Raw genomic sequence first — 19,674 nt, 5'->3', positions numbered from 1 at the left:
TGCATTATTTTCATTTCCCCCCATTTTCTGGCCAATGACGATTACAGTAGAACGATATCTTGAACGCTAACTAAAGGCCAGATTTCCATGAATTTTACTCTGGATTTTCATAGTTCCCAGAGGATGAATCCTGATAGTGTTAGTGAGCCACTGATCTTTCCATTTTGGATTCTTCAATACATTTCCTCTAGTGCCACTCTCAGGACAAAAAGATATTTCACAATCTAACGGACAAATTTGCGGAGAATATTCTTTCTCCCATGAAGATTTTTGATTTGACCGTTTTGATTTCAATGACCACATGTCCTTTCCTCCAGCACCACCCTCAGGACAGGATTTGCAGTGTAAGCCTTGTTTGTTTACATTGGTGATAACAGTATGGATGTGTCATTGAGGTCGTGGTTAACCTGCCACTTTATTTATGTCCATGTCACAAGTGATGGCTTTGGTAGCTTTATTGTCTGCTATAGGTGTTGTTCAGGTGAACTCACTACAGATCCAGGAAAGGATTTCATTGTCCCGTCTTTTTGGATACAGTAGTCATAAAGTATACGTGAGCGAGTGAAAGTGTGTGGATCTGCAGGCATGGGAACAGAGTGATCTGTCATTGGTGAATCACCAGGTACACGGCACCGGCGATTTGCATGAACAGGACTTCACCTTTCACCTGCTCATTTTCTCAACAGTTAAGCATTTTAGTTATAGCCCACTGCGGCTCAAAGGAAATAAATAGTGGCAAACTGCTATTAGTGAGACACTGGTGCGGTATGAGTCAGTTGTTTGGCAGGTGGAGGCAGTTAATGAAGCCCTGAGTTTTATATTTCTCTCAATGAGGGACTGTGTGCATAGTAGGTCAGAACATCCCACAGCCTTTTTATCTCTGCCTGTAGTGGAGACATTCACACCAGATCATTAGTTTAACATGCCTCAGGTTCCATTGCTCTGCTTTGCACCCATGGCTCTGCAGACTTAATTAAACTGTGGTCACGTCTGTGACTCAAGCTTTTCAGTTTCTGATCACCTGTTGTCGGCTTGACAGTGACCTTTGTGTTTATTATTTGTTGTTTTTTTGCTCACATACTGACCTAATCATAAAATAGCAAGCTATGATTTTTCCTTATGTGTTATTTTGTGTGTGCTGTTTCTATTTCCGTCGTAGTTTAGACTACTTCCACTGTAGCTTTGGAAGTTTTTATTCCATAAAAATATATACAATGAGAAAAATTCTCCACCCAAAGCTCTTTTTTCAAACTGAAAAATGCCATAATTATACATACAGTGACCTTTTTCATCTTACTCTGCTGCCCTCTTCAGCGGATAAATGTTATCTAGACATTTGCTTTTTATCACTTCTTATTTTATGACCACACATTTATAACTACCCATTTTGCGTACCAGGTTTGGTAGTGCCAGTACCAGTAACATGTTGATGGCAGAACTAAACCCGGATGACAAACTTTTGGTGTCCAAATCACATAATCAGTTTGGCGAATTTTCCATCACATTAAAATAGTATGAAGTACATTTAATTCCACTGACTAAAATACTTGGACTTGCTGCCATTGAACTAGTGCTGTAGTAAAGTTTTTTTTGAATAACAAAACTTCACATCCAAGCTTGTTTCTTGTCACCAGAGCAGAGAACAGGCTTTCTGTTCACTTAAAAAAAAATTGCTACACCATTTTGGTATAGCAGGAAACTCCCTCTTATCTGAGCTCCTCCTGACAATAGCAGCGCTGTTTTCCATGTCACTGTGAAGTGAGACCTGCAGACACAAAGCACTGTAGCCATGAGCCAGACAGGTAAGCAGTCCCATTGCATTATTTATTCATTAATTCATTACTACATACATTTTTACTGGGGTAATGAAAATGATTAATTGCTTTAATGCACAAGTCTAACTGATTTATGATTGTTTGCAACGCTTTGAGCAACATTTTGGTTAATATATATATCTTGGAATAATAATGACTGAATGTCAAAGTAACATTTCTATGTTTTGGTTGTTTTTGTTTATGTCAATAGTAACAGTTAAGGCATTTCACTGCATTCTCTACAAATTTACATTACATACATTTTAATATGCCACACTGAGATGTGGGATAGTGGCAGAAAAGTCTTTTGCTACAAATAAATCTTATGCAGCCTAAATGTGTGATTAAGGTAGGGCCGGATGTGATAAGTCATTTATTGAGATTTTTTTTGCACATTTCTTAACAAAGCATGCCTCTTTCTTGTAGCTGAGGAGCTGCTAATCATCTATGAGACAGAGGCAGAGCAATGGGCCACCTACCTGCGTTCAGTCTTCACTGGTCCATTCTCAGAGGCTGGGATCTGCTGCTATGACATTGCCACAGTGTCCAGCCGGCGGGACGACTTCCTCAGGCTGGCCCAGTACACCTGCAAGCTCCTGATCCTTTCCAAGGGCATGCTGGAGGGTCTGTGCCAGATGCGGCGCTTCTTCCTGGCCCGCGTATTAAGTCCGGCAGCTCGTGTGGTGGTGTTGCTGTGTGGGGTGGAAAGCCTGACCCCGCTGCTGGAGCTGGTGCCCCTGAACGGCGACGAGTGCCTTCAGATCTCCAGTGAACAAGACGCTCACGAGTACCTGTCCACTGTGACGGAAATTGTGAGGAAAGGTATGGCATTGGCTCCAAAACGTTCTTCATTTTGACTGTTTTGTGGACCCCCAAAAATCTCTGACCAGATGTTGATAACATTTTGTCTTGAGGATTTCAACTTTAACAGTACTGGCTGTACTACAGACAGAAAGTGCAAAAAAATGCTCTTACACATTATTCCACCTGATCCAACTTCTGCAGAATGAATTAATTGTGAAATTAAATAATTTATATCAATTACTGGGGACCTCCTAAGACGCCCTCAAAGACCCCTGGAGGTCCCTGACCTTATTTCTGAAACCAGTGAGGTATGAAATCCCACCTCAGTTTCCCCACAACTCTAATATCTGATATTAGTTTTATTCCAATCGGAATGCTGCTCAGAGTTTCTGATTCATTTTAATCTAGAGTATTATTCAGAACATGCATTAAAATACCCACTGAAACTCTAATATGATAATCATTATAATAAAATGAATTCATGGAGTCATCCAATTGATTGGCACTGATTGACCGATATCTGATTTTGTAATCAAAAACAAAGCAATATCTCAGTCTCAGCCTATTCAACCCAAATATCCTAATGTATGACAGTAAAACAAATTTTGCCACAGATCTCATTTACCTCACTCTTCAACATGCCCTTCCTTCAGGAAAAAATTCACATGGCCTTGCTGTTCCCCTGCCTTAAATGCAAGGGGAAACAGAATGCTCATTATTTGTGAGAATGCCTGAGCAGCAGCTTGGAAACCTGTTTACTGACTTTTTTTCTCCGAGAATTATGTGCACCGAAGATTGACATCCAATGTTTTTTAGCAGCAGCTGCAGAGACATTGTTGGTGAAACTGTGTGCATATCTGGCACCTCCTCATCTGCCCTGCCACATATGCTCTGCCTCCTTCCCTGTTTTTCCTAATTTCACTATTTGTATAAAATCATGAAGCGGAGGGGGGGTGATGGGTGCTTGTATTTAAACAGGTGTGTGCAGGAGGAACATCTGATGCAAATAGCCAGTCTTTCCTCTTAGCCACAACTGACTGCTCATTGCGAGCCATGCAAATTCAAGTGCACTCTGTATCACTTCATTGCACTGATACAGTGAAGTGGTTCAGGCCAGGATCCCACGAACAGTTATATTTTAACCCAGAAGTACCTTCCCTAATCATACCGGATGATGCTGTTTGTTTGTTAGCACACAGGTAACAGGCATGTAGGTGTTTTAGTGTGCGCAGGTGAAAAAAATGCACTCCATGATTGGTTTTACCACTAATGTAAATGAAAAGACCTTTTAAATTTCTATTTTCTATTTGAATCACTTGAAATGTCAGTAATAACAGTATATACCACAGAGTTTTTAATTGAATGTAATGTAACCTCATTCTGTTTTAAATGAAAAGGCAAGATTCTATACAGCAATGCCAGCAGCTCTGCTAGGCCACTGAGATACATTGGTGTATCGCTCTAAAGGCGTGCTTACATGCTCACCATGACATCATTAACATGCCAACAGGTGTAATGTTTGACAATGTTATCATGCTAAACAGGTGTAATGTGGTGGCACTAAAGGAAAAGTCAGAGGGTCTGCAAAGTCAGTAGGATTCATCATCTGGGGACCATGAATGTGTATGCAAAATTTCTTGGCAATGCATCTTTTATTTCAATCTGGACCAAAGTTGTGGGCCAACTGACTGACATTGCTATGCTATCATGGCTAACATTGCACCTGGATAGCTTATGGTATCTGAAACCCTTTTTGCAGACATCACTGCTGCACAATTCAGTTCGAGGTTCAATGTCCCATCTTTTGCAGGTGTGTCAGCCTCAGCAGCAAATGTCAACCCCTTGACACGTAAACCATCCGGATCAGAGCAGAAGGCGGGACGAATGCAGTCAACGGGAGCCCACAGTGTCAGATCCAACATTGTGGTTGTTCCTTTCAGAGTTCCATGCGGGGTGAGACAGTCATCTAGTCAGTAGTAAGCAATTTCTTTTTTTCATAAAGCAGCCCTAACATTGGCTACGCTGCAGTTCACTGTACTGTCTCTTTGGCAGAGCTCTATAGAAGTGTTCATTCTTTTGAAAAATGAGGCGGCTGGCAGCGATGCTGAGGTTGAGTTCACTGGCAAGAATCAGATGCTGAGAGTGAAGCCTGTCCGCTGGAATGAGCGGATCCTGTGCGTGAATGCTCCAGGTGAACAAAATAATGCTATGATTAACAAAACACTTTTAACAATGAAATCATTCAGTTTTAGCCCTGCCAGTGTTCAGTTCCTGTATGTTTTCTATTGCAGATTTTCCAGCAGGGGATGTGAGAGTGACTGTGTATAGTAATGGAGTCCCACTGAGCAAGGCACAGGTGCAGTACTACAGCAACATGGAGGAAATAACCTGCCTCCTGGCGAGGGCAGCAGACCCCGTAGACTTCATGTGTCAGGTAAGGCCGTTAAAGGGGTATGGAGTTTAAAAAGTGTGGGTATTTTAGGCAGGGAGGGTCGAACAAGTAAATGCTTTTGAGTTGCATTATGGGAAAGCTTGACCCATACCAGGGACTGAAAGTCAGGGGACCTCTGCCTCTTTGACTTTGGCCATTATTTATTTAATCTGTTTGTTGTCAGTCTCTCAACTTGAAGTGCATTACTAAATCGAGGACCCCTTTAATAGGAAGTAGTAGGGGTTTTATTTTATTTCTGTGTATGAAATCTGGCAACGAAGCCAGACGTTTCAACAGCAACAATGAAGTAAAGCTGTACATTAATATTCGTAAACTTTGTCTGATGAAGACAACACTTACAAGAGAAAGTAAACGCAACATTACAGAAGTGTTTTAATACAGAACAAGCAGCAAACTTTGAACTTCTCACACTAGCAAATATATTCAAATACCTCCGTCATTCATTAATGGAGGAAGTAATATAAGAATACTGCGCTATTCTCTCTCTCCTCAATAAAAGTAACTCTCTTCTGAGGCATTTTGAATGTTATGTTACTTAGTGACTCATCGTTATGTAACTCAGTTATAGAAATTAGTCAATCGCCGCCTCAAAACACTACATATAATCGATCCATTTCGAGCCATTAGAAAAAGGCGGAAAAGCAGAGGATAAATTGAACCAGCATATTCCTGCTGATGTTTATGGGCGCCGCTATTTACCGTCTCCTCTCTGGAAATGAAGAGACGGCAGGTTTCAGCCTTTTTTCAGAGATGAACACTTGATTTGATTAGGTCTCTTTTGCTGAAGAGGCAGAGTTGAGCAATGCCAAGAGAACAATTTGCCAAGAGAATTTCAAACTAAAAGTCTGGACTGGCAGGACTGGACTCTGACGTGTGTGGTTATATTCAACCTGGCATCTTTATTGTGCCTCTACAGGCTGTATTTCACTGTATAATCCAAAACACTCTTACTGTTTTCAGGTGCTGCTTTTGTTTGTTCATCAAATTAAAATTTTAGTTCGTAATTAGCTTGTGTTGAACTTTTCTTTGCAGCTTTGCCTCAACAAATGAACTGAATCTATCTCTCTGCATTTCAGGCTCTTCAGGAGTCCTCCGTGGAGAAGCTGGATCAGAAGTTGTCCTCCACGCTGTTGCAGGGCATGCCCACCGGAGGCTTTCAGGGACTGCAGTGCGAAAATGCACCTCAAAGAGGTACAGCACTGTAAGGATTGCTTACTCGGAACTTTACATTGAAAAACATCCGCTGAGTAATCACACCCAATTTTCTTTAAATTTTATTTTCAGGGACTTTCAGGGATACATAAGCAAAGACACCAAACTATTTGCTGACGGTATATTTTATCATAATTTGTACTTGACAGGAATTCTGTACAATATTTCATTGCAGTATGAATGGATACAAGGAATACCCTTAACACTTATCTTCACACAGTTACTGCAGATCTACCCATATCACGTTATTGTCACATGTTGTAACAGGTGATGATTCATTGAAATGACGCCTTGTTGTGGATACAAGACATTAGCAGCATTTATGCAAATGCCTTACCACAACAGAATGTCTATTTAATCCACTTCATTCCCTCTGAGCATGTGTTGATGCAACAATGTGGATTGAACATACTTCTCACACTTGGAATGCGTTCCTCTTGCATGATGCACATTATCCACCGTGAAAAGAAAGCCCTCCATTATTTCCTGGCTCATTATGTGGCAGATTGATGTCTTCATCAGCCACCGAGATTGATCCTTAACTCTGCTAAAAAGGGCACAAGGAAATGTTTCCATGACAAACAGGTCAATAAGTGCCTCCAAGCTGTCTTTCTCCGACTCTCCTGATTGTGTTAGATTGCTCACATTGCATCGGATCAACTTCAAGTTATCACCTGTGAAGGAAGTAATATAAGTGGTGTAGTCTTTGCCGCCAGCTGTTCATTTTCAGGCCTAACTGAACGTTGTTAGTGTAGTCAATTTTGAAAGATTCTTTTCCCGACCTAATCAAAACGGCAAATATACCACATCAGAGCTCCACCATGCAGACGTACCATCACTCCTCCACTTTGCTGCCCAGTATGGATTCAAGAGCCTCTCCAGCCTGCTCCTGCAGTGTCCAGGTGCTGAGCAAGCACTGCACACAGCCAATCGCCACGGACAGACTCCCACTGAGATTGCCAAGAGTCACGGCCATACAGAGCTTCACGTCTTATTGAAGGAAACACTGGTAACTACTTCCTTATTAACTATTTGCAACTCTCAGCCTATCTACAGTGTGATCTTTTATTTTTTTCCTCATCATTTTCACTTTGCTCCAGTTGGAATTCATCCTTGCTAGAAAATATTGTTTCAGCTTTATTGACCTTCCATACAATGAAGGCATTTCTCAAAATGTCAATATCTGATGACAGCTTCTCATGTTCATTGATTTGCGAGCTAATTAAAACCACCCAGTGACATTATTTATCTATCTAGTCCTGGCTGGATGTAATGTCACCTAAATGGTATTCCATAGTGGTCAGTTACCTGCTGACATCTGAGGGAAACAATACAACGCACCTTGGCTTGTGAGAGCTCACAGCCAGGGAATGCAGTGCAGCACTCAGGAAAGCTCTTACTAACACCAATACAGCATTGGGACTATGAATGAGTGGTGCTCTATCAATAATGAACAGAATGGAGAGAATAGAAAGGTGGAGAGCAGGAAGAGTGACCCGTATGTCAGGCGCGACCTCACTCCCTCCTAACCAGTGTCTTTTCATCCAGCTCATGGCACAGTTAGTGGATTGATGGTGAACCCCCCCCCCCCCCCCCTCTCATCCTGAATATGTTTGGCCTGCGAGGTTCCTAATGGAACACCCCCACAGAGACCACAAAGGCTGTGTTTGTTCATGCATGCACAATGGCTCATAGCGCAGGTCATCTGCATACATTCAGACAATTAATGCAGCCACTAATGTTGAGATTTTCTTGCATAATGGCTGCCATTTTCCCGTGTTAATATGAAGAGCCTCTTCCTGCTCAACGTCCCTGTGTCGCTACAGTAACACAAGAGCAGCACGTTTGCTTCAATCCAGATTTAATAGATCCCTTGCATGCATGCACATCCCTTTATTTGATAAACCCTGAGGACACAGGCATCATAATGTTTTTTCCCGATGCTAATTTCATTAGGCAGTGAGGACATTATCATTACGAAAAAGACATGATGCACCCTGTAGTATAGCAAAGATGGCAGGCTGCAAATACTTAACCAAATATTACAAAAGCACACAACGCAAGAAACAAATGAACATTTTTGCTTGAGCATGATCCCGTTTTATGGAAAAACAGAATACTTACACTTCTTCAGAACCTGCCTGTATTTCCTACAAGTGTTTCTGCTGTCACTATACCCCAACAGTGTTTCAAAGGATATTTAGTTTTTGGTAGGTGTGACATCTTTGCTATGTTTTTGTACTCCATTTGCTTGAGACGTTTGATAGTCTGCTCTGCCATTTTGCCTTTGGCTATCATTGCTCATGGTACCTAGAAGCTTCTTCTACTATATGTACCCCAAGCAAATTGCTGTTGTCATCTATAGCAATGCATCATATTTGTAAGCTAATCATATGGTAATAAAATGTAGGGAAGTAGAAGTACAAAGTATCAAATAACGGAAATACTCAAGTACAAGTACCTCAAAATTGCACGAGAACTTAAGTAACTTTCTGATTGTATCAGCTATTGAATTCCTTATGTGCTAAATCAATTTGTAACAGACAGCAGCATAATGCTCCTTCATTCATATGAAAATCAATGCAATTATCTCCTGTCTTCCTATGATACCGACAACTTTTAACTTTCTCTGATAGCTCAAATCAACCTATAGAGAATTCCCCCTCGAGGGAAATTTAGGCACTCCAACAGCTGTTGCAAATGTATTTATCCCCCTAGCAACACTGTTAATTGAGAGTGACTGCAGATGGAGCAAGGTCTGATCAGATTGCTCTAGCGAGCCGAAGTGCTCGCTGTGAGCCTGCAGTGAGTCGGCTGGGCCGACAGGGGACCAGTAGAGTCAGACAGAGGTCTCCCCACAGGGACTTCAACAAGCCTATAGACGTAACATAACAGACAGATTCGACATGCACAAGCAACTGACATTCATTTGCGGTTTTCTTGGAGGGTAATTAAAATTCATCTTGACAGCTAAAACTATATAAATATATATATATATATATATATATATACTGTGCTTGTGCAGTGGGTTAGAGAAAGAGTCATCATTGTGGGGTGGGGTTTTGTTCTTGCACCTCTTTTTGCATGGCAGTTTCATTAACTCATCTGCAGTGTTTCCCCCAACTCCAATTAATCAACCCATGATGCATCAGTGATTTGGGCGTCAGTGTAGCAGGGCTCTGTCAATAAATCCTAGATGGATTGGTCCCCTGCTTCATACAGAGGCTGAATCACTCACAGGGCCTGCGTCAGATCCACTAGTCTGCCCTGGCACCACACTTCTTTGTTAATTAGCTGTGAACTGCTCCAGAGGGGAAAGCTGAATTATTCAGGGAGAGCATAACTAGAATACAAATATAGAAAATGCTCTGCAGTTATCTACGATGTTTATGTCCTCAGACTGCAATATTGTGCCTGCTCATAGTAATTACCAACACAAACACACATTGTCCTTATTTAATATTTCAATACTGGGTCACAAATTTGGCTGAGTGTCACTTGGCATTTAGATGGACTCTGCGCTCCTACCAAGATTCCACTGTGTGCTCTCAGATGTAGAGCAGAGCTTGATAAATACAAATTAGCTCCAAACTGTATGGTCCTCCAAAGACTACAAAGAGCTATTTATGTGCTGCATGCTGTGGCTGTGTACAGTGTAATCCTAGCCAAATGCAGGTGAACCACTGATTTGTTTATCATTTGAATGATACAGCGGCATTAATTCTGAAAAGGAAACAAACAACCTTCATCCCTCAGGTTATATGTTGTGTGTGTATAGCAGGCCTGCTGAAACATTTGACATTTCACCGATCATTTTGAGTCCACTTTTAGTTACGCTAGCGAAGTTGCTTCAGGGAAGGCAATGTCAGTCCACCACTTTGGTCCAGACTGAAATATCTCAACTATTGAGATATTGTATCTCAACTAATCTTGTACAGTCATTGACTTTTATACAGACATTCATGGTCCCCAGAGGATGAATCCTACCAACTTTTCCTCTGGTGCCACCATGACGTTGACATCTGTACTACTCACTGTGTTCAGTGCTAGCAAATGTTAGCATGCTAACATGCTAAACTATTAGTCAGCATAGGAAACATTATACCTGCTAAATATCAGCATGGTAGCATTGCCATTGTGAGGACGCTGATGTTAGCAACTAGCTCTAAGCACCACTGTGTTTAAGTACAGCCTCACAGAGATTGTTGGTCTTGTTATAATAGCCTACTATAATACATGTTTGGTTTTGTGTTAAGAGAAAAGTATGAAGATAACACTTTACTGCGTTAATATAGTTTTACAGAAGTGTGAAGTGCCGAGCTGACCACGCCAAAAAATGAGTTGGCCAGATTTTGTCTGCACGGCACTTAAGTAATGGGTTCAGTGTTACACTCTGCAATCTGCCATGTATCAAACTCTCTTATCCTGAAACCACTATGTCAAAAGACTGCCAGCATGCTGGCACTGAGAACCGAGACCAGCCCGCCTGTGAACTGACCATTTCGGCTGCTGAAAACAGATTTGCACTCCTTATCCTGTGCTAGATTCACTTGAGATTTGCTCTCCCTCTAACAAAATCATGCCTGCTGTTTTGTCTGAAGCACTGCTGCTTGGATTGCGGCGGTGAAACTGAATTTGTCTGGAATGCCCGGGGCTCCTGCAGTTTCAGACATCTGTAAAATGATTTAGCATTCGCGGTTAGTAAATAAATACCCCTCCCCTGTCCAGAAATTGCCTCTGAAAATACCACACTGTGCTTAAGCACAGCATCCAACTATTACAATTCAATGTTCAAGCAGCGGTGGTAATTAACCCGTCCTTTCTACCTGTTGGGCCTGTTATGAACCTCCACTGTTAAGTAATGCATTCATGGCAGCCAATAAGTAATTTGCAGTACTAGGAACAGTGTAATATTGTAATTGAGTCATGAGTGGCTGTGTTGCTTGGAAACTGCACACAGAGCGTGGCAGGTTATATGGAGGATATCTTGATCAAAGTGAGCTGTATCTCATATGTTCTGCAAAGATCTATGTTGTCGACTACAATTTTTGTTATTGAATTCAGTATATATCCTTTTAAATTGACAGAGGAATCAAATGTAATCCTAAAGCATTATCATATGTATTATGAGTCTTTTGTTGCCATAATGTGTTGGGATGCAAAAATCGATAATACAGCCCACATACATTGTCAAATAGCATTTTTTGCTTTTTCTGGCTTCTCGGTCAAAATAAATACTCTAAGAAAGCTTTTCACTAGAAGTAATTTCTAAATTAATGATCCTCACATCTCTGTCAGAAGTTGAAATATGGCTGTAAATTAATAAATCCAATCCAGTAAATCCATATCTCAATCTAATTGCGGATACAGTCTAAATATCAAGCCATGGGTCTTGAATTGCTCGCTAAATGATGTTTGGACTGAAAGGGGAAGATTGTCTGATTTCATAATTACCCTGATCATACCCCTGTCTGTCCCTCAGCATGCTATTAGCAAATAGGCCGACTCCGCGGCAGCTTTGCTGTCAGAGGGAAAACTGCTCTCTGTTGGCCAGCAGGCAGGGGTTATAGCACACCTCTCTAATTCCTGTTATAGACCTGAAATTGCTTTTCCACAAGTGAAGTCTTAACAGATGCAGCGAGAAACCTCAATTAGTAATCTGGATATTTGTCAGACCTGACATGAAAACACTGAATATTAAAGCATAGCAAGGAGGCAGATAGCAGCCTATAGTGTGACAGAGCTTAGGAAGTGGCCAGTGGATAGTTATTGTGCCCTAATTGGAAGGAGGATACTGGTGAGAAAATGAGCAGACAGGAAGGATGTGGAGAGCCAGCCAAGGAGAGAATCTTACCAAAATCACAAGCGTGGATTGTATCAAGATTTGTCAAACATGCATGAAAGACAAAAAAAAAAAAATATCCACTCTTACGTAGCAAACTTCAACATAACAGATTGGACATTTCTTTCTTTGAATTCTAAATTGCCTCTATTGAGCTGTTTCTTCGTGATTTGGATGAGGCATGAAACGCATCTCTTCATCCTCTGTTGTTGCAGAATATGTTCAACTCAGGCGAGGACAATGGTGACGCCAGTGTGTACGAAATGATGTGCACCGCAGGTGAGTGAAGGACTGATGGGAAGTGGAAGGAGGACAAAGGAAAGCCGGTAATGGAATTGTTTTGTTTTTTTTCCCCCCCATCACATCATTATGCTGGGTTGCTGTTCATTTCCGACCTCTGAATATTTTCCCCTCGCTGATGGGCACGCCATGTAGTGTTGCTTCCGATTAGCTCTGAAATGACAGTCGCAAAAACAGCATGCAGAACTTCATCATGACACTCAAGCAATAGTGCAGTAAACACTTTGTGCATTAGGGACCCCTTCCACCTCCGATGTACAAAAAGAGCAACAAGGAGAGGATGAAGAGGAGGAGGAGGAGGATATCTATGCACCACTGGGGGTGAATGATGACTATGACACCATCCTGAACTCCACAAAAGCAGTGGTTATTGCCAATCGTCCACCAGCACCCACACCTCGGCCTGAGAGCACCCAGATGAAGGAGGACAGAACCCCTTACATCACTCAAGGTAAATGACTCGTTGCATCCTTTTTCTTCCAAATCATAGATATGATTGAGCTGATTTGGAGTAAAAAAACAACACTGAGTTATGCGCAATATGTGAAGGGGAGTTTGGGAGATCATGTGGGAGGGAGGAAGTGCCTGGAATGTGCATTGCCATTGTCAGTGGAGTGCTGCTGAATAGGGCGGAGAGAGGCTTTATTTTGTGATGCTGTTTGTTTTGATCCCATAAACCACAAGAACATGGTCGCTCCCCGCTGCAAAACAAACAAAAGCGAGGGCAGAGAAAGACCCATTTGCCTGCGTCGAGAGCCCACAGCTCCTAACTGTTCAATTTCAGCGGCGTGAATATTTCATGAAGATGAAACATCCAAAAGTGACTGGTATTATTAAGGCTTATAAATGATTAAAACGGCGGCGACTTCTCTCTCTCATCTCGCAAATGCATACATGCCTCCGCAATTAATTATTACCACAGATAATATTACACTCATCCCTCGATAACTTCCACTCGTGCATTCAAAACACACAAAAATGATTAGAACTGTGCAACAGGCACCCTCTCCCCATTATGCAGCTTTTTTTTTTAATTGAGTTTGCTTGTAACCAGTAAGCCAACTCTCTGCCCAATGGGACTTACAAAGCAAAAAAGAAATTGAGTGCACCACTGAACTCTCTGCATCCCCCTCAGTAACAGAGCGGGAACTACGGGGCTGCCATCTGCAACCAATCTTGGCCAGACCAAGGCCAAGTCAGCCAGAATAAGTCATTACACATGTTTTCCATCGTCCTTGTCCCCAGAGCGCACGAGAGAAAAGGAGAGGGATTTTGAGGTTTCCATCTATTGAGACAGTGGAGCTTCAAACCACACAAGGATCACATTTTGCTCCTCGCTCCCAGTGCCGCAGTGAAAGATGTGAGAGGAGAGATGAGGCTTGGTGGAGGATTAGGCGAGGAGCCAGTTATTGGAGACCACTGCACAAGTGGAAATAATGAGGAGTTTTCTTTTGTTAGCAGCAACGTCCAGAGCTCAATGAGACTGAGACGCTGAAATGTGAATGAAATTCAATCCTACAGAGTGGAATTACTGGGCATGTAAACTACATGGAGAGCAATACACACACTCCAAAGCAAGGCAAAGTAATGGCTACAGTCATGTGAGGGATCCTCAGCGGTTCCCCACTTGCAGTTTCATTCTGAATTAAGCGGTAAAGCCAGGCTTGTATCGTGAGCGAGGCAGAAAAGAGAGGCAGTGTTTGAACACGAAGTGGAAAAGAGAGATGGAGGAAATAGTCAGAGGTGGGATTATCTTTGCAGGGTGTGGATGCTGAATTCTAATCCAGTGTTGGTCACACAGCCGCAGCTCCTCCGCCTCCGACAGCTAAACAGTGTAGCCTTTCATTCTGAGTGCTCACTACCAAACTAAAAGCATCATTCAGGGCGTCTAATTCAAAGCAGGACTGAATGTGTGCATCTTTCTCCGAGAGGATTTAAGCTCTGGAATAACAAATTGGGATACCTCTTATTTCACAGATATTTAGATTCAATTATATTAGTATTTTTCTGAAACATTAATAGGATGGGGGGGTGGGGGGGGGGGGGTTCTCCTGCTGGCTATTCACGTTGTTTGTAAGTTTAGGGTATGGCTCCATCTTGTGGAAGAATTGTTAAAATGCAGGAGCACAAACCAGTTTTAGAAATCTGTAGTCAGCTCTGGCTTGCAGTAGCCTTTTTTCAGTGAGGGTAATGTCACTAAGAAACTTAGAAAAAAGTAGAACATGCTATATGATATAGCCTACTAAATTAATGATAATATAGTATAATACATAATGTAATGGCAAGCTGCTCTGTGTCCACAGTGTTCCAGAAGAAGAAGACACCACAAGGCGACGCTGATCTGTATTCACTTCCCACTAAACAAGGTGAGGGCCAGGTGATATAGGACTCACTAGAAAAAGGCTATTCAATTAATGTTGCGCTTAAAGTTACTCCAGCGATTTAGTATTGCACTTCCATACAGTTTGGGAACTCACAAGAGACAGATTGCAAAAAGAACGGTCGATATCGAAGCAGCAGAGGCCGACACATCCTGACTTTTAGTCCCTGAAATGGATAAAGCTTCCAAAACACTCAATAGCATATGTTTGTTGTAACTTCCTTGCCTTGTAAACAAGTCTGTCAAACTCCACATCCCCAGTTTGGAGGAGACCTTCTGTTATAAATGTCTATGAAAGTCCAATCAAACGTGTCATTTTGACTTCAAGAAGATCCAAGTGGCATTAAAGCATATATATATATATATATATATATATATATATATGCCTTTATTAGATAGGGCACATATATAGAAGCAGGAAACAGAGCAGGGTATGATATGCAACAAAGGTCCCAGTTGGAATCAAACTGAGGACATTGCAATAATATGGGGTGTGTCTTTATTTCTCTTTTCTGGACAGAATTAGTATTACCACTTTGAGATCTGCAGATTTTACATTTTTTCACTCATAACAGCAGGAGTTTCACTGTGCCAATGATTTTTTTGCTGACTTCTCTCCAATGATTACCTGTTGAAATTACCTCCTGGGTGATTTGTGGTGTTAGGTTAAATTCATTTAATTAACTGTAGTTAACTGAAGCAATAATGGGCACACCAACAGTAAAAAAAAATATATTTTTTAAAAGCAATAAAAAGAGCAGGTAGCACATTTAAACACATTTGGGTGCCAAGAAGATTAGACAAAATTAAAGTGTGAAAGCAACAGAGAGCTGCTACATTGGGAACCTACAGAGATACAAAGCCATTTTTCTGCTTTGCTGTACTGTTGGTGACACTGAGTGACAGATCCAAAGATCGTCACAGTCACCCAGAAAATGACTTACCACTCTCATGACTCACTGACTTTACAGATGTGCTGGGCAAAATCACATTACCAACCAATCCCCTCTATGAATACCATCTGGAGTGGATTTATAATCTGTCTTCTCTTATTTCTGTCATTCAAAACAGGAATGAACAGTTTAATTTATGATATTATATATGAGATACAGCTTGTTAACTTGCCCTCACATATGTGGTGACTATTATGTGTTTTCCACTTTTTTTTTATTTTTTAAATCACATTCTTGCCCAAAGCAGCATATGTTTTTATTGAGTTGTTGTTCATTGCAGCACACGGGCGAGAAGACAACATCTCCTCCACCTATGATACCTTTGTGCCAAACCAGATGCACGGGCTTCAGCAGCTCATTGAGCTCCAGCAGAGGGTGAAGGCAGGTTCACTCACTGTGGACGGGGCCTTGGAGCGCTTCGGTGACTGGCAGAAGGTTCAGAAGGGCATGGATGCTGTCCAGCAGGTAGGACACTGTGATCATCACACTCACACTGGCCTTGGAATGAAGAAGCATGCAGGTCCGAACCCTCATAGAACTAGAACCATCTGTTGCTCAAGTCATGCCAACCTGCACAACAATCAACTCCCAATAGAGCATGAAGGTACAAGAAACCATTTACCTTAGAGTAAACAAAATGGCTATTTATGAAAATAGCCTAACCCCACATTTTTGAGGGCCTCTCAGAGAGGAGACTTATGAAGGGCCACATACCGCTGCTTGTCTTGCACACATTACTTTCACAGTAAAAGAAGGGAAAGTGTGAGTGCAGCTTCTGTCTAACAGCCAAAACGACTGATCTGGAGTCGGTCAACTTATGTGTCTGTTTGCTTTGTCAGCCAATGACTACCGATTGATCCGAGCTGATTCATTTGTGTTTCCTAGTGGGGAAAAAAAAAGCGTTTCAAAACAAGATCCAACTGAAAGTGGGCCAGTAAACACACCAAGTGGCTAATTAGTGGAATGAGGGACAGGTGTGCAGGCAGGTGACGCTCAAGTGGCTGGGGAGCCGGAGGAGCTGAGGACACCTGCTGGGTGGGGAGGGAATGACAGGAGTTGTTCGAACAGACAGCCGTGGCAAATGGCAGAAAAAGGCACAAAAATAAACTAAAACATTGCTGTTGCCATGACAGCAGGCTGATATGAATCTTTATTTACACTAAAGTCCTGAGCTGGCTTAATAGATAGATTTTTCATCAAACACATACAATTAATGATGGCTGTATTCCATTCACCTCCTTCATTGTTCATGTTATGAGCAGCACCTGTGCATTTCCAGCTTCCTACTATGACAAGTCAAAAGTTTGGCTGTAAAAAAAAAAGAAGCTTATCAGACTTATCACGTTTATAATGTACAATCTGAAAAGTCACTAGTAACTATAGCTGTCAGACAAATAGTGGTGGAGTAAAAAGTACAATATTTCCCTCTGAAATAGTGTAGAGTAGGAATATAAAGCAGCATAAAAGAGATATACTCAAGTAAAGCACATGTGCATCAGAATTGTACGTACGATCTATTGGTCTATTATTGGCATAGTGGAATTACCTTCACTCTTTCATACTGCTGTGGTTATTGCATATTTAGACATTATTTGCAGATTTTCCGGCAGACCTCCATGAAAGTACCAAAAGACCTACGACCAAACTGCAAACCTTCAACCTATTCCTTTTCTCAGAATGTGGAAACATAACACATAATCTCATGATTTGTAAACAAATTGATGTTTCCTGTGCGTCGGTCTAATATTAAATCGCTGATCTTTGTCTCTGCAGGAGAAGTTGAGTCAGCTACGAGCCAGCATCATCAACAACAGAGAGGATGACGACAGTGTCTACGGTAAATATCCCTCCATCCTGGATATGCAGGTTAAACTTTGCTGTCATCACAGAGAGGCTGCACAGAGCTCAGCTTTCCTGGAGCTTTAGTATGAAAAATAAATAATATGCAGTGCAGTTAAAGTCCCACTGAAACAAGGAGCCACCTTACAAATGACTGTGTTAAACTGTATACTGTAAATGGCTTAGAAACTCTTCTCTCCCCGCAGATAAAATCAACATCGTTCATCACACGCCAAGTGAGTCTTTAAAAACCTATCTCAGTGTGCTCAGAAAAAAGCTGTGTTTGCATGCCTTTGTAGTTCCTCCAGTCCCAGTGGCAGCGGTGGGGAATTAATCCTCGGGGAAGTGTTATTTAATCAAATCCCGAGCGCCGTGTTTTGATCTAGTGAGTTTCACTTGCACTAAATGGGAGTCTTTTATTTTCTTTTACTGAACAATTCTCTGTTGAGCTGTGCATATTGGATAATTTCCCTCCAGGTGTTACAGTGAATGAAAGCCGAAGAGGAAGCCAAGTGGTGGAGTCTGGTTTCTACAGCAAGCCGCTCAAAGGACAGCATGTAAGTTTACTTTACTTGCCAAGTGAAAGCTTGGCAGAAGTTAGCATAAATGTATTACTATAAAGTTTACGTGATACTGTAGATTATTGGAGTTGAAATAGACATGATGTTACAGTTAAAAAAAAAAAGGCCTAACAAACCAGTGACAGGTTTCCCTCTGAATTGTTTTGCAGTCAAATTTCTTTTCGAAAGCCGACAAACAGTGAGAGTCTGAGAAAGACTGAAAACAAATGGTAAATATGAACTCATTTTTTTTATTCTAATATTTATCTCATCATGCTCATTATCTCATTTTCCATATTTACAGGCTCCATCACTCAACAAAGACTCCATTCTGGTTTCAGAAAAAATGTGTCACATATATCATGTACAATATGTCTAGCTTTACTTTTGAAAGCAAATTTACATTTTACAATAACTACCTTGGTCATTTTGAAAATTAAACTACTCAAATAGTCAATTTCTTCAAGTCTATATGACTATATTGGCAGTAATGTAGCTACTAAAATTGTAATGAATTGTGTTCATGAATCTTTTACACAGTAAATAAATCAACATGTAAAAGGGTTAAAATGGCAAGTGTAATAGGTTTTCATGGGTCTGTGCTCCAGGGAAAGGGAATCAATTTCCCATCAAGTCTGTATATATGCCTCTAGAGGGCGCTCTATCTCTAAATATATCCATCACACTCACTGTTTGAAGCAAGCAGAGACATCTGGCAAGCACAGAAGCACCTGCTGACCTCCTGATGGCTGGGAGGCAAGCTATGGATAAATAAAAATGTATCCACACATGCTTATGAATGTAAACGGAAAGTAAAAATACTCATGCAGCAGGTGAGAACATCAATGGAAGTGCTTCTCGCTGCGGCTGGTTGCAAACAGGAAACGTGTTTAATCTTGGCTTGCGTCGGCCAAGGCATGTCAAAATGAATCTACAAATGAAACACGATAAAAATGAATAAAATGAAAATGGTCAAACTATTACGGCTCAGCTCACTGGGATGAATAGGAATGTCCACAGAAGGGTGCTGTAACGGCAAGTGAGAGTGAAAATTAAAAGGTCAAAGGCTTAATTTTCCTGGGAAACTCGCTCTGTGTCAGCTGCCGTGGCGCAGACATCTGTGTGTGAAAAACAGCATTACGATAATTTGATAAATAACGCCCAAAGAGGCCTTTTTAAATGACATCCATTGAATTTCCAAATAACAAACATTTGCTAGATATACTTGTCAAAAATCTGAATTTGCTGTGATTGACAAAACTATTCGGGAATTGGCACATATGCACACACTCTTTCTCACACACTCACAGATACCAGTTTGTTGGTACAGCCCAGCCTGTGCCTGGATGAATGAATAAGAGCTGCATGGGGAATTCAGTGAATGCATGGCTAAATCCAAGCTCAGTCTTGAAACCCAGGCAGAGGCTGAGCTGTGTGCCAACAAAGCAGCTGGGTACACGCCGGGCACATTTTTCTGTTCAATCATGCTCTTTGTGAATAATATGTATTAATGCCGTC

At 41.4% G+C, this 19,674-nt stretch overlaps 1 protein-coding gene across 1 annotated transcript; it reads left to right on the top strand.

Moving 5' to 3' along the window:
* The first annotated feature begins 1,789 nt into the window (after positions 1–1,789).
* LOC139306098 (B-cell scaffold protein with ankyrin repeats-like) lies at positions 1,790–19,136 on the top strand. Its single transcript, XM_070930060.1, has 16 exons — positions 1,790–1,802; positions 2,241–2,636; positions 4,429–4,571; positions 4,671–4,809; positions 4,910–5,052; positions 6,147–6,261; positions 7,095–7,291; positions 12,340–12,403; positions 12,660–12,875; positions 14,728–14,790; positions 16,038–16,222; positions 17,531–17,594; positions 17,803–17,832; positions 18,074–18,153; positions 18,327–18,386; positions 18,461–19,136. Exons 1-15 carry the CDS (start codon positions 1,790–1,792, stop codon positions 18,357–18,359), a joined length of 1,881 nt encoding a protein of 626 aa, XP_070786161.1. The 3' UTR covers positions 18,360–18,386; positions 18,461–19,136.
* The last annotated feature ends 538 nt before the right edge of the window (positions 19,137–19,674 follow it).

The sequence above is a fragment of the Enoplosus armatus genome, chromosome 23 (genome assembly GCF_043641665.1).
Source record: "Enoplosus armatus isolate fEnoArm2 chromosome 23, fEnoArm2.hap1, whole genome shotgun sequence".
Taxonomy (NCBI): domain Eukaryota; kingdom Metazoa; phylum Chordata; class Actinopteri; order Centrarchiformes; family Enoplosidae; genus Enoplosus; species Enoplosus armatus.
This window is presented reverse-complemented; position numbering and strand designations above follow the sequence as displayed.